The sequence below is a fragment of the Erinaceus europaeus genome, chromosome 12 (assembly GCF_950295315.1).
Source record: "Erinaceus europaeus chromosome 12, mEriEur2.1, whole genome shotgun sequence".
NCBI classification, from domain to species: domain Eukaryota; kingdom Metazoa; phylum Chordata; class Mammalia; order Eulipotyphla; family Erinaceidae; genus Erinaceus; species Erinaceus europaeus.
In genome coordinates, this window is record NC_080173.1 from 50,120,858 (window position 1) to 50,135,853 (window position 14,996).

The 14,996-nt window shown below is 50.6% G+C and overlaps 1 protein-coding gene across 1 annotated transcript in view; it reads right to left on the reverse strand.

The window, feature by feature from the left end:
* Positions 1 to 388: 388 nt before the first annotated feature.
* ERBB2 (erb-b2 receptor tyrosine kinase 2) overlaps positions 389 to 14,996 on the reverse strand; it is a 32,217-nt gene continuing 17,609 nt past the window's right edge. The window contains exons 10-27 of the mRNA XM_007530950.3: positions 13,383 to 13,456; positions 13,207 to 13,297; positions 12,769 to 12,968; positions 12,297 to 12,429; positions 12,122 to 12,212; positions 10,095 to 10,255; positions 8,419 to 8,466; positions 5,806 to 5,941; positions 5,603 to 5,725; positions 5,235 to 5,333; positions 4,799 to 4,984; positions 4,496 to 4,651; positions 4,312 to 4,387; positions 3,866 to 4,012; positions 2,388 to 2,485; positions 2,029 to 2,217; positions 1,503 to 1,755; positions 389 to 1,369 (exon numbers count right to left, since the gene is read on the reverse strand). Of these exons, the coding sequence (XP_007531012.1) occupies positions 999 to 1,369; positions 1,503 to 1,755; positions 2,029 to 2,217; positions 2,388 to 2,485; positions 3,866 to 4,012; positions 4,312 to 4,387; positions 4,496 to 4,651; positions 4,799 to 4,984; positions 5,235 to 5,333; positions 5,603 to 5,725; positions 5,806 to 5,941; positions 8,419 to 8,466; positions 10,095 to 10,255; positions 12,122 to 12,212; positions 12,297 to 12,429; positions 12,769 to 12,968; positions 13,207 to 13,297; positions 13,383 to 13,456 (2,632 nt within the window). The 3' untranslated portion in view covers positions 389 to 998. The remainder of the gene's footprint in view (positions 1,370 to 1,502; positions 1,756 to 2,028; positions 2,218 to 2,387; positions 2,486 to 3,865; positions 4,013 to 4,311; positions 4,388 to 4,495; positions 4,652 to 4,798; positions 4,985 to 5,234; positions 5,334 to 5,602; positions 5,726 to 5,805; positions 5,942 to 8,418; positions 8,467 to 10,094; positions 10,256 to 12,121; positions 12,213 to 12,296; positions 12,430 to 12,768; positions 12,969 to 13,206; positions 13,298 to 13,382; positions 13,457 to 14,996) is intronic.

Here is a 14,996-nt window from a genome sequence, read left to right on the forward strand (position 1 = left end):
TGCAGGGGGGAAGCTTCCTGAATGGTGAAGCAGTGCTGTAGGTGTCTCTCCTACCCTCCACTCTCACCTTATTTCTGAAATAAATAAAATGAAAAAAAAAATGGCCACTAGGAGCAGTGGATTCATAGTGCAGGCATCAAGCCCCAGCAATAACCCTACAGCAATAAATAAATGAGTAAATAAATAAAATAAACAATATGGTTATTAAAGAACTCTCATCCAAGAAACCCCATCCCCAGGTCTCCCAAAACCCAAAAGCCAGGACATTTCCTCATTTAGTCTCTGAAGATTCCCAGTCACTCCCTCCAGGAAAAGGTATCATGAGTGTAAGATAGGATGTGTGCAGTGGGGGATGGCAGGGTCACCCCCGAGACAAGGCTGGTGCCTAGCGGTTTTCCAAAATATATTTGCAAGTGGAGAAAATGGATATGAAGAGGACACATCTCTCTCCCAACCCCAGGAGCCACCCTTGCCCCACTTCCACAATACCCACTTTCTCCCTGAGTTCATATTTCATCTTTAAAAAACAAAGTAAGTAAAAACAAACAAAAAAGCACTCTGTACAACATAGTGTGGATGCTGCTGCTCCCTCCTGGGAGCAGAGCTATGTCTCGGGAACAGTCTCTGAATGAGCTGCTCTTGTTCCTTGGCTCCCTTGGGCTTTCTCCCACTGCCAGGCCCTGCTCCCCTCAGTTCTTCAGGGCCAAGGGGCTGGCAAAAGAGCCAGGCAATGCTGCTCCCTCTGGAGAGGCTGGCTCTGCCTTGTGGCGTACAGTCTTCTGGGGCAGGGCTCCAAACCAAACACCCCAGTACTGCCCCTTCTTCCAGCTCGCTGAGTACCTCTCAGCCACCTGGAAATCTCATAGGAAGGTTGGTTCCTGGCCTGGCAGCTGTCCGAGGACATGGGCAAAGGGCCTCATCTGGAAGTAGGTCAGAAGTCAAGCCTCCCCAGCTGCCTCAGAGTGTGCAGCCAGGCCTCAAGAGAACTTGGCCATAGTTCATACTGGCACATCCAGGCCCAGGTACTCAGGGTTCTCTGCTGTAGGGGTCCCTTCAAAGGCCACAGGTGGAGAGGCCCGCTCTGACCGGTCCTGGTCCCAGTAATAGAGGTTGTCAAAGGCTGGGCTGAAGGCTGGAGGAGGGTGGGGCTGAGGGGCAGTCCCACCCTGGGGTACCAAGTACTCAGGGTTCTCCACAGCACCCCCAAAGGCAAAAATGTCTTTGACAACCCCGTTCTTCCCAGGGGAGAGAGTCTTGGGGGAAAGAGTCTTAGGTCTTTCTAGAGTGGCACCAGCAGGTCGAGAAGGAGACAGAGGACCCTCTACAGGTGAGGAAGGCTGCGGCCTAACCTCAAGTTGGTTCACATATTCTGGAAGGATAAGAGAAAGGGACTGTTAGAAAAAAGAACTTGTATAACTCTTGTCACTATAACTGGCGGGTACTGGACTTAACACCCAACTCTCCCACCTCCCAGTTGCCCAGCTCAGGCCTATGTTCCATACCAGGCTGGGGGCTGCAGTTCAAAGGGGCCACGTAGCCGTCGGTCTCAGGGGGGAGGGGTAATGTGGGGTCCTCACTGTACCGCTGTAGAGGGCTGGGATCATGTGAGGGGAGGCTCTGCAGTCCCTTGGCTACCCCGATTCCTAGGTCGCCATCAAACACATCTGAACCAGCCCCTTCGGAGGGTGCCAGTGGAGACCTGGGGGGCTCTTCCTCAGAGGGTTCCAGGCTTAGTGTTAGCTCACCACCACCACTCTGGGGACAAAAGACAAAGTTATGTTCAGGGTCTTCATGGATCTAGCAGTGAAGATCCACAGGAGGTAAATGGCTACAGGACATAAACAGAGGTCACTTGAGGGTGTGAAAGAGTCCATGTGAAGAGTCTTGGGTAAGAAGCCAATATAAATCCTGCTTAGAAACGATGGATTCCCCAAGAGAGGAGATAGTTGGGGGGACATGAACAAAAGGGATGATGGGGGGGGGGAAGCAACTAAACACACCCACCCCAGTATGACTGAGGGCACTGACCCTGGTGGATGAGCTTCGGTGCCTGCGGTGGGCTGTGCCCCCGGTGCCTGGGGCAGGGTCTGGGCAGAAAAAGCCCTGTTGGGGTACCAAGTACTCCTCTGCATCCACCAAGTCCCCCATGTCGTCGTCTTCCAGCAGTGAGCGGTAGAAGGTGCTGTCCAAGGGGCTGGCAGGGCCCAAGTCCTCATTCTGGGGAGGAGAGAAAGTACAGTAGCCCCGCCCAGTTCGGCACACAGCTTCCCGTCGACAAGCCACCAGACAGGAGGCCAAGGACCCAGGGGACATCATCATTACCCCTTTCCACCCTCTACAAAGAGTGCCCATAGTTCCAGGGAGATTGGGATGGAAAAATTCAGCACCTGGATGACCACAAAGCGCTGTGGGTCCCTGGCCATTCGAGAGAACTCAGCCACCAACTCTCGGAATCGAGGCCGACATTCAGAGTCAATCATCCAGCCTGGTACAAGAGGCAGATCAACATCAGAGTTCTGGCTGCAGCCCATGTGTGGCCCCACCTCTCTCCGCTCTGCTCTAGACAACTGCAACTGCTGGTTCAAAGTCCTCAGTGGTAGAGAAGACAGGTCCAGAGCCAGAACCTTTGGGCAGCTCGACTAGCTTCCCCTTTTTATTTGCTTAAGTCTCTCTTCACTGATCCTCTAGCTTCTCTGGACTTGTATTGTCAAAGTGCCACAGATGGGCTGGGGAGATAGCAAAATGGTTATGCAAAAAGACTTTCATGCCTGAGACATCAAAAGTTCCAAATTCAATCCTCAGCACTACCATAAGCCAGATCTGAACAGTGCTCAGGTTAAATACACACACACACACACACACACTCCACCACCACCACCACAAGCAACAACAAGCACACTCACAAGGTCAGGAGATGGAGGTAGCACATCTGGTAGAACTCACATATTAACCATGTGCAAGGCTGAGGTTCAAACCCCAGGTCCCCACCTGCAGGGGGACAGCTTGACAAGTGGTTAAACAGTGCTACAGGTGTGTCTCTATCTCCCTCTTAATTTCTGTCTACCAAAAAGAAAAAGAAAAAGGTCACCAGGAGTGGTGGATTCATTTTGTAGGCATCAAGCCCCAGCAATAAACCTGGTGTCAAAAGGAAAAAATAAATAAAGTTCATATGTGCACTCAACCAGATGTGCCACTGCCCAGGCCCCCTCAGAACCTTCTCCTTTTTCTTCTCCTCCTTCTTCCTCTTTCTCCTTTTCTTCTCAGACCTTTCTCTTTTTATTATTATTTTTTATATTTATTTTCCCTTTTGTTGCCCTTGTTTTTTATTGTTGTTGTAGTTATTATTGTTGTCTTTGTTGTTGGATACGACAGAGAGAAATGGAGAGAGGAGGGGAAGACAGAGAGGGGGAGAGAAAGACAGACACCTGCAGACCTGCTTCACCGCCTGTGAAGCGACTCCCCTGCAGGTGGGGAGCCGGGGGCTCAAACCGGGATCCTTACACCCACTGGTCCTTGTGCTTTGCACCACGTGCGCTTAACCCGCTGCGCTACCGCCCGCCTCCCAGACCTTTCTCTTAACAGTTTTATTTATATATGGGGAGGGAAAAGAACACCAGCCAGAGTATCACTTTGGCACATGCGATACCAGGGGTAGAGCTCAGAATCTTGTGCTTACAAGGCAGCACTCTACCTGCTTTGCCATTTCATGGGCCACTAACACAGACCCTTTAGAGGCTGCTTTAACTGCTTCAGGGCCCCTGGGGCCAAACATCCTGCTCTTGGCCCTCTTCCATGCCTCTTGTAGGTCCCTTCACCCAGGACTCCCCACACCTCCTCAGGCAGCAGACCCAGCACTGCCACTCACACTTGACCATGATCATGTAGACATCAATGGTGCAGATGGGGGGCTGCGGCAGTCGTTCCCCCTTCTCCAGCAAATCAGGGATCTCCCGGGCTGGGATCCCATCATAAGGCTTGGCCCCAAAAGTCATCAGTTCCCAGACAGTCACACCTGGGGCAGGGGTGGGGGAACAGAGGGAACTTTTAGTCTACTGAGTCCCGGGGGGGTGTTCCACCAGGGGTGACAGAAAGGGAGGGGTGCAAAGGCAAGGGGCAAGACCTGCTCAGTCTTCCCCTCAGTGTCTGGGAAGTGCACAGACCCTGGCAGGGGTGCACTGATGGCCCCTCCTTCGCCTCCCACATGCCGAGGTGTCTCTGTTCATTCTCTCTCAGCCAGGCTCTCATCCCCCACCACCAGCCCCCCAGGGCCATGGCACCTCGCACACACACCCCAACTCTCCCCCTACACACCATAACTCCACACGTCACTCTGGTGGGTGAACCGCCGGCGGAGAATGGATTCCAATGCCATCCACTTGATGGGCACCTGAGAGAGCAGGTGTGCTTGAGTTAGGTGTGCTGTGGAAGTGGTCACTCAGCTCTCCTAGCAGCCAAACCCCACTCTGCCCAGCACCACCCTGCTCTCTCCTCTAACCTTGCCCCCGTCCGCATGGTACTCAGTCTCATCAATGTCCAGCAGCCGAGCCAGACCAAAGTCAGTAATCTTGACATGGTTGGGACTCTTGACCAGCACATTTCGAGCAGCCAGGTCCCTGTGCACAAGCCGCACGTCCTCCAAGTAGCTCATCCCCTGTGGTCAGAGGCATCAGTGTGGACCTTCTGGTGGAGCTGTGTCCTGGCCACACTCTTCCAGGAAGTTTCCCCATCCCTGCCATGCAGGGAGTCAGAGGCTTGCTCCCAAGGGAGCCCCCAGAGCCCAGACCCTCTGAGTACGTACCTTGGCGATCTGCACGCACCAGTTCAGCAGGTCCTGGGAGCCCAGGCGTCCACGGTGTTCCCGCACGTGGTCCAGAAGGCAGCCATAAGGCATGAGCTGTGTCACCAGCTGCACCGTGGATGTCAGGCAGATGCCCAAGAGTCGGGACACATAAGGGGAGCCCACACCAGCCATCACATATGCTTCCTGGGGGGTGAGTGTACACACTGAGTGCAGGTAGGAGGCCACTCCTAAGCACCTCAAACTCCTTGAAGACCTTCACTCAACCCATCCCTTCCATCACAAACCACAACCACGATCCACAGACATGGAAGTTGAAGAATCAAGGTTTAGGAGACTCCCCAGAGCCTAGTGACTCACACCTGGAGTCGGCTGTTCCCCCCCTACCCCCAACCCCCATCCCCTGCTTCCAACTGGAGAAGATGAAGAGACTTACATCCAAGATCTCTTTGTTGGCTTTTGGAGATGTGTTTTCCCTCAATACTTTGATGGCCACTGGGATTTTCACATTTTCCCCATCCGGAATCCAGATGCCCTGGGCAAAATGAGGAGGATGTGAGCAGGAAGAGGACCGCCAGCCAGACCCAACCTGCTGTTTTCCAGGGCGTCATTCCTTACACTTCGCTTTCCCTTCCTGCCCTGCCCCTGGGCCAACCCCACTATGGAGGCCCACTCTCCACTCCCTTTACAGCCTTTAGAACTGCCCTCCACACCACTGCCCACAGCTCATGGGCAGCTCTTTGCATTTGTCCCCACTGGCCCCTTCGGGCACTGCCTTCTCCAGATACTGGCCCTCCCCCTGACCTTGTAGACTGTGCCAAAAGCTCCAGATCCAAGCACCTTCACCTTCCTCAGCTCTGTTTCTTTCAGGATCCGCATCTGAGCCTGGTTGGGCACTGCTCCGCTTGGAGTCAGTGGCTCCACCAGCTGGGGAGAAGGAGCAGTGTGTCAGTGTGAGGGCACCAGGTACAGACCCCATGCTGGCAGGGGACCCTCCAGCCCCTCACCTCGGTTTCCTGCAGCAGCCGCCGCATGGTATACTTCCGGATCTTCTGCCGCCTTCGCTTGATGATGATGCCAAGGGCCAGGCACATGATGGCAAACAGAATGCCCACCACCACAGCAATGATGGATGTCACAGGGCTGGGGAGGAGCAGAAGAGGGGAAGCAGGATCAGGAATTGGGGCCCAGTTTGGGGTAGGAGGGATGAAGGGGTCCCACTAGGACCAAAAGGTCACTGACATTTGCAAAGGGGAAGTTGAAAGGGTGATCACCCTTCTCTTCCATACTTTAGAACTTCCCTTGGCTCCCTACTGCCTCCAGGATAAAGTTTAGACTCTAAGCTCTCTTCATGGTCTGGGAAGTGGCACAGTGGATAAAGCATCGGACTTTTAAGCATGAGGTCCTGAGTTCAATCCCCAGCAGCACATGTACCAGGGTGATGCCTGGTTCTTTCTCTCTCCTATGTTTCTGATTAATAAATAAAATCTTAAAAAAAAAAAAAAAGGGAGTTGGGCGGTAGCTCAGTGGGTTAAGTGCACGTGGCGTGAAGCACAAGAACCCACGTTAAGGATCCCAGTTCAAGCCCCCGTCTCCCCACCTGCAGGGGAGTCGCTTCACAGGATGTGAAGCAGGTCTGCAGGCGTCTGTCTTTCTCTCCCCCTGTCTTCCCCTCCTCTCTCCATTTCTCTCCATCCTATCCAACAGCAACATCAATAACAACAACAATAACTACAACCACAATAAAACAAGGGCAACAAAAGGGAAAATAAATAAATATATTTTTAAAAAGCCCTCTTCACACCTATGCTCCTGTATCTCTTCCCAACCCAAATCTCCAGAGACCTGCTAGTATGCTGGAGCCCCACCCCTGGGAACTCTGGTGGTGCTCGGGGTGGGGCTCAGGAAAGTGTCCCGGTGATTCTGAAGCTCCAGCCAAATTTTCACTTATAGGTCATGACTTTCCACACGTCCCACTCTGCATGTACTGTTCTTTCTGCCTGTACCACCATTTCTCTCTTTAAAATTAATTTTAATTATATACATATTGAGAGAGAGACACCAGATGATTACTCGATTCTGGTTTATGGTGGTGCTGGGGATTGAACCTGAGACCTTAGAGTCTCAGGCATGAAAGTGCTATATCCCCAGCCCCCACCATTTCTCAAAGATATTGTCTTTCAAGGCTCAGCTTATGGTGTTACACTGTTATTATCTCTGTGTGCTTAGCCAATGGTTGGCACACTGTGAGCCTCTATATAATTCCCCCCCCCTACAATGTATTTATTTACTGGATAGAGACAAATCAGAAGGAAGGGGGTAAGGGAGAGGAAGAGGAAGGAGAGGGAAAAAGAGCACTGAAGCACTGTTTTACCACTCATGAAGCTTTCTCCCTGCAGGTGGGGGTGGGGGCATTAAACCTAAGTCCTCATGCACTGTAACATGTGGGCTCAATCATGTGCACCACTGCCTGGCCCCCATTAATTTTACTGTACAGACAAATGATTGCTTAGGACACACTCCAATCTGTTTTTTCTCCCCAAAGCTCCCCACTGCCCACGCCCATGGCCTGCTGAGTGAGGCTCTTCACCCTCCAGATCTGACCTTAACCTAAGTCAGTCACTGTCTCCTGTACTCCTGTGCTTACTACTCAATGACCTAGAACTTCAAGCGAATACACCTGAAATTCTAATCCCTCTTCCCAATGTCACCTGATGCATGTGACACACCTGCCTCTCTTTAAGGCCTAACTCAAATGCCACACTGGGTTACCTCCTCCTTGAAGGCTCCCACCACCCCTGGTTAAGAACCCACTGTTCTGGGCAGGGGTAGATAGCATAATGGTTATGCAAACAGACTCCTATGCCTGAGACTCCAAAGTCCCAGGTTCAATTCCCTGAACCATCATAAACCAGAGCTAAGCAGTGCTCTGGTTAAAAAAAAAAGAATCCGGGAGTCGGGCTGTAGCGCAGCGGGTTAAGCGCAGGTGGCGCAAAGCACAAGGACCGGCATAAGGATCCCGGTTCGAACCCTGGCTCCCCACCTGCAGGTGAAGCAGGTCTGCAGGTGTCTATCTTTCTCTCCTCCTCTCTGTCTTCCCCTCCTCTCTCCATTTCTCTCTGTCCTATCCAACAATGACGACAACAACAATAATAACTACAACAATAAAACAAGGGCAACAAAAGGGAATAAATAAATAAAATAAAAAATATTTAAAAAAAAAATCCATTGTTCCCTCTTCCACACAGCCACTTCCTTCTCTTCTCAATCCACCTTGAGTCCCAGGGAGCTGGGACCCTCGTTGAATCCTTCTAGCCACTTGAGGGCAGGGAGGTACTGGGAGCCTTACCATCTCTTCCTGTTCTCTAGCCCCCTAAGCACTCCAAGCAAATCCTCTATCCACTTGAGGAAACAGACTGAAAGTGGTATCAGTAGTGGTTATGTGTGCACTTAACCAAGTGTGTGTCACCACCTGGCCCCAGGAATCGTTAGTGGAAGAGTGGACTGGGAAGAGACGAGTCATGTCAGGACACCTTCCTCACTGCAGGAGTGATGGCCCAGGGACTGGCAGGGCAGTGGCAGGCAACGAACGTGGGGTGGGGCCTGGGGAACAGGCTGACCTGGCTCTCTGCTCGGCGGGGCAGCCCTTGTCGTCCAGGTCCACACAGCTACGGAAGAAAGAATCAGTCAACAAGGCTAGGAACCACCTTCTGGGATGAGTCCAGCCTCACCACCCGCAGGGTGGGTGTGGCTGAGTTATTATCCCCATTTGACTAAAGCAGAAACTGGGCTCAAGGTCACCAGTGTTCTTTGTAGCACCCCATAAGGGTAGTCCTTCTCTAGCCTGGAAGCCAGTACCCGCTGCTCCCTGGCACCTTTCCAGGCTGATTTAGAAGGTGGGAGGAGATACGCAAAGGACCATCAGGTTCAAAAGCTCAGTCACTTCACCCACAAACCAATTCCAGGGCAGGGGAACTATGCCACTTCTACAGAGGACAGTGTGGCAATAACTATTAAATCCAACAATACTTATGACCCAGCAGCTCCACCCCTTGGGGTAAACCCTAAAAATGCCAACACCAGCCATACATCAGCTGGGATGGATCATATGTTCACTAATACATGGGACTCAAATGCAGTAACATGAAATGAAAGAAAAAAAGCCTGGGGCAGGGGTAGATAGCATAATGGTTGTGCAAACAGACTGTCATGCCTGAGGCTTCTAAGTCCCAGGTTCAGTCCCCTGCACCACCGTAAACCAGAGCTGATCAGTGCTCTGGTTTAAAAAAAAAAAGAAAGAACGCTTGTTTGATATCCCTTAGATATGGAACATGGTTAAACAATATTAAATCCATGCTATCGCAAACCAGGACCTTCCAGATATACATGGGGTTGGGAGGAGGAAGAAGGAAAAATAAAGTGTAGAGCAATATGAAAAATGTGATTCTCTTTATATTACAATGCACACATACAACCAAAACTGATATATGGTGAACTGTATGGAACTGTTATTTTTTACCATGTTTGACCTACACTAACAGTGATGTTATGTAATTCCACTCAGTATAATATGTGGCTATGTAAATGTGCTGAGAAAAGTCTAGAAGAAGCATGAATCACAGTGAATCTGCTGGTTCTGCCCCAGAAGAAAAGATGTGTCTTTGTGTGTGTTTGTGTGTGCGCGCGTGCGCACGCGCATGCATGTGTGTGTGTGCATGTGTGTGTGTGTGCGTCGTGTGTATACACATTTCCTGTGTAGAGGCAACTAAATGAAAAAATAATAAAAGTAAGGCAGATAACCACGTTAGGATATGGAGAAACACTGCACAATTCTGTTAAGTAAAAAAAGCAATTTGTAAATATTGCATATGGTTTATGATCCATTCTGGTAAGATATATGTTAGAAATACACAGATGAAAATGACCTGGGGGGGGAAATTAGATTATTAACAGTGGGGATAGAACATCTAACATTCCTTTATATTTCATGCTTCAGTTTAATTTTTTAACCTGTTTATTTTATTTTATTTTTATTTATTTGCAATTTCTAAATTTGTCCTTTATTAGAGTCCAAAACAAGATACGTGCAAAAGTGAAGTTAGAGTTAAAGCTTGGGGGACAGGTTACCCGAGGGTCTCTGGAATGAGTCCAAAAGACTACCTGTTAATTTTGTAATCAGGAAAGAAAGACATGAACAATTAGGAGTCTTGGGTAAGCTGAGGAAGAGTTGTCCCCCTTTTATATTAAGAGCCCTGAAACAAAAGCCCTCCTTTCAGAAAAAGGCCCTCAGACTTACGAGTGGGTGCAGTTGATGGGGCATGGCTGGCACGTGCCCTCCTCATCAGGGAACTTCCAGACTGGCATGAAGGAGAGGTCAGCCTTCACACCACTGGGGCATCGAGCCACACAGGAAGGAGGGTTCTTGTAGTGGGCACAGGCCACACACTGGTCATCCCCCTGAGAGAAAGGAAGTCTTTGTGGGGGGCTGGCACCCACACCCCAAGATAGCAGAATCTACTCTTGGGGCTCCTTGGCCCTATTTCTGGCACAGCTCCAGACCTGCTATGTCTACTTATCTACTGTCCCTGCTCACCACCCAGTTCCCCACATTTTTTTTTAATTGTCAACAGGATTATTGTTGCAGATCAGTGCTGGAACTATGAATCCACCACTCCTGATGACCATTTCTTCTTTTTTCTTTTTCCCCTTTCTATTTTTTATTTGATAGTACATAGAGAAATTGAGAAGGGAAATTGATAGGAGAAGGTAGAGAGGGAGAAAGAGAGAGACACCTGCATATCTGCTTCACCACTTGTGAAACGTCTTCCTCCCTGCAGGTGAGGAGCAGGGGCTTGAACCCAGGTCCTTGAAAATGGTACCATGCGCATTCAACTGAGTGTGCCTCTGTCCACCCCCACATTTTTTAAAAAAAATTTTAAATAACGCTGTGCTACGGCCCGACTCCCCACCTCCACATCTTTTAAAAAGTTCTTTTTTAGGGAGTCCGGCGGTAGCACAGTGGGTTAAGTGCAGGTGGCACAAAGCGAACGGACCAGCGTGAGTATCTCGGTTCGAGGCCCTGGCTCCCCACCTGCAGGGGAGTTGCTTCACAGGCGGTGAAGCAGGTCTGCAGGTGTCTATCTTTCTCTTCCCCCTCTGTCTTCCCCCCCTCTCTCCATTTCTCGCTGTCCTATCCAACAAGGACAACACCAGTAATAACTACAACAATAGAAGAACAATGGCAACAAAAGGGAGTAAATAAGTAAATTTTTAAAAAAATATCTCTCTCTTTTAAGAAAAAAAAGTTCTTTTTATTGGAAGTCAGGTGGTAGCACAGTGAGTTAAGCACAGGTGGTACAAAGCATAAGGACCAGGGTAAGGATTCCAGTTCAAGCCACAAGCGGTGAAGCAGATCTGCAGGTGTCTATCTTTTTCTCCCCCTCTCTGTCTTCCCCTCCTCTTTCCATTTCTCTCTGTTCTATCCAACAATGACAACAAGAATAACTACAACAATAAAACAACAAGGGCAATAAAAGGGAATAAATAAGTAAATAAATAAATAAAAAGTTATTTTTATTTTTACTTTTTTTTTTTTTTGCCTCCAGGGTTATTGCTGTGGCTCAGTGCCTGCACTACGAATCCACTGCTCCTGGAGATCATTTTTTCCATTTTGTTGCCCTTGCTCTTGTTAGATAGGACAGAGAGAAATGGAGAGAAGAGGGGAAGACAGAGGGGGAGAGAAAGATAGACACCTGCAGACCTGCTTCACTGCTTGTGAAGCAACCCCTTCCCCTGGCAGGTGGGGAGCTGGGGGCTTGAACCAAGATCCTTACACCAGTACTTGCACTTCGTATTTTTACATTTGTGTGTGTATGTAAGAAAGAGAGAAAGGGGCTGTCATTCAGTCATTTTATGCAGTGCTAGTGACCATCAAGCCTAGGCCTCAAGTTTGATGTTTTTTTATGAGTGAATGATACATGCTCAGAAGCTGAACCCAGATCTGAATCCAGGTAGTATGATACCTAAACTGCGTAAGTCTAACCACCTTGGCACAGACACAGACAAGAAGTCAGTCTTCCCCCAGGATGACTGTTCAGACAGAGAACCACTGCTCAGGGCCCACTACTCTGCTCTTGCAGTCCACCAGCAGTCCCACTCCCTCTCCTTCTACCCTTCAGTCATTCAGGTCTGAGCTCACAGTCCTTCTGTGGACCAAAGGCAGACTGGACATAGCCTGCAGCTTCTCAGCAGTCAGCCAGGTCCTTAGCCATCCCCACCCGCAACCTTACTTCCTCCCTCCAGCTTAGCCCACCAGCATCTCACCGATCCAGAGCAGGACTCAGAGCCATTCTGGGGCTGACACTCAGAGTGGCAGGGCAGACAGTGCCTGCCTTTCACATACTCCCGGGGCAATCTGTGAGAAGGGAGGGATGGTGAGGGGGTCTGGAAGGAGCCCCTGTGCGCCCCTCCAGCCACCCCCTGCCTCCGCCCTGCATACCCCTGCAGTACTCGGCATTCCTTCACGCACTCCTGGCCCCGAAGGAAGTGGCTACAGTTGACGCACTGGGTGGGCCCGGGACCCCAGCAGTGCCCATGGGCGCACAGCGAATAGCAGGTTAGGTTCTCACCCACTGCAGTGAGGAGGAAGGGGCCAGAGGGAGCTCTTAAGGGAAGCTTCAGAAACAGGGGGAGGGAGTGTGGGGTGGCTGTGGGCTGAAGGGTGGGTACAGGTGGTGGGTGATGCAGGGAGGAACTCTGCAGGCTCTAAGAGCAGAGGGGGCAGGAAAGGGCGAGATCTCCAGGCAATGTGGCAGAATCCAGCCAGAAGCCATACCAAGAGGCCAAGCCAGCAAGAGCCATGTCAAAAATGGCATACCAGAGTTGGGCGGTCTGCACAAGCCCCTCACAGGCCCGTGGACACCTGCGTGCTGGCAGATGGGGAGTGTACAGTGCTGGGATCCCTGTCTTACCACACGCATCTGCTGGCCGGTTGGCGCTGTGGAGGAGGGCCTGGTGAGAGTTCCGGAAGAGCTGCTCCCAGGGCACCGTGTGCACGAAGCAGAGGCAGGGGTTGTGGTGGATGAGGGCCAGCCCGCTGCCCAGTTCTCGCAGGGAACGGAGCCCCAGTGAGATAATGCCCAGTCCTTGCAGAGTCAGCGAGTAGGCACCACTGTGGGGGGAAGAAGGACCCAGCTGCAGGGAAGGCAGTGCACTGTCTGCCCTTCCCCAGACAGCAAGGGCTGCCCTCACCTTCTTTCCCCACCACACACCACCAGCTTCCATAGGAAATTCGCTGCCTTTGACCCCAGGGAAGATGGGGACCCACAGACCCCCAACTTCCACCAGGCCTTGCCAGGAAGCTACTCCCCACCCTGCACCCTGCCAGGCCCTGCTCCCCCAGTGCTCACTCATGCAGAACTCTTCCCCGGATTACTCGAAGGTTCTGGAAGGCACTGAGGTCAGGCAGCCTGTCTGGCCATGCAGAGATGTACAGGTAACCTGTGGGCACAATGTGAGGTGAGGGGTGTGGCAACGGAATGGGGACCCCGAGCCCCATGGGAGCAGGATGAGAGGCAGTGCCCACCTGTGATCTCCTCCAGAGTCTCAAAGATTTTGAGTTGCTCAGGCTGGAGGGGGGCAGTTTTGGAATCTGGATCCCTAGAACAATTAGGGAGATTAGGAGAAGACTCAGCAGGGCCAGGAAGAGAGCAGGCATAATCCCCCTTGTCGTTCTCTCCATGTTTCCATGAACAGCTTCACTTAAGCCTTCTGCCCATCAAGCCCAGCTGTTCCCAGCAACGCCAGAGCCTGTGCATTGGCAGGGTCTACCCAAACAGCACTTACAGCCTCTGACCTGGAAGTCTTAGTTCTAGGAATGTGGTCTAGAGACAGCGGCACCTTTACCCACAAGCATGCATAAGGGAGAACTGTTTCTAAGAGCAAAAACTGAAAATGACCTAAATGTCGGTGCATGGAGAAGCTGTTAACTAGTACCCTATTCTGTGCAAACTAGAGAAGAAAAAATAACATTTTGGAGCACTTAGTATGTGCCAGGCACTGGGAGCACACACAAATCCATTTATTTGGGCCAGTGAAATAGTTCAGTTGGAGAGTGCGCTGCTTTGGGGGGCAGGTGGTGGTGTACTTGGTTATACACACACATGACAGTGTGCAAAGATCCAGGTTCAATCCCCTAGCCCCCATCTGCAGGGGGGAAGCTTCATGAACAGTGAAGCAGGGCTGTAAGTGTCTCTCTCCCTCTCCTCTCTTGATTTCTGTCTCTATCCTATAATAAATAAATAAAAATATTTTTTAAAAAAGTCTTCTTGAGAGTCGGGTGGTAGCGCAGCAGGTTAAGCACAGGTGGCACAAAGCGCAAGGACTGGCATAAGGATCCCGGTTCGAGCCCCCTTCAGTGGAGTCGCTTCACAAGTGGTGAAGCAGGTCTGCAGGTGACTATCTTTCTCTCCCCCTCTCTATTTTCTCCTCCTCTCTCCATTTCTCTCTGTTCTATCCAACAATGACGACATCAATAACAACAACAATAGTAACTACAACAGTAAAAAAAAAAAACAAGGGCAATAAAAGGGAATAAATAAATAAATATTTTTTAAAAAATGTCTTCTTTAAGAGAGAGAGAGCTGCTTTGCCAGGCACATGACTCAGTGTGGAGCCAACGCACACATTAGAATTGTGGCTTTTTTCCACTCTCTTTTTGCCCCTCTGTCTGTGTCTACCTAAAAATCTCAAAGGGGAGGATAAGATTTTTTTCCCCTTCTCCTTTTTTACTTGATAGAACAGTGAAATTGAAGGAGTTGGGCAGTAGCGCAGCGGGTTAAGCGCGGGTGGCGCAGAGTGCAAGGGCTGGCACAAGGATCCTGGTTCGAGCCCCCAGCTCCTCACCTGCAGGGGAGTCGCTTCCCAAGCGGTGAAGCAGGTCTGCAGGTGTCTGTCTTTCTCTCCCCCTCTCTGTCTTCCCCTCCTCTCTCCATTTCTCTCTGTCCTACCTAACAATGACAATGTCAATAACAACAACAATAATAACTACAACAACAAAACAAGGGCAACAAAAGGGAATAAATAAATATTAAAAAAAAAAAGAAGAGTGAAATTGAGAAGGGATAGGGAGATAGACTTGTAGCCCTGCTTCACTGCTCATGAAGCTTCCCCCCTGCAAGTGGGGATAGGGGGCTTGAAC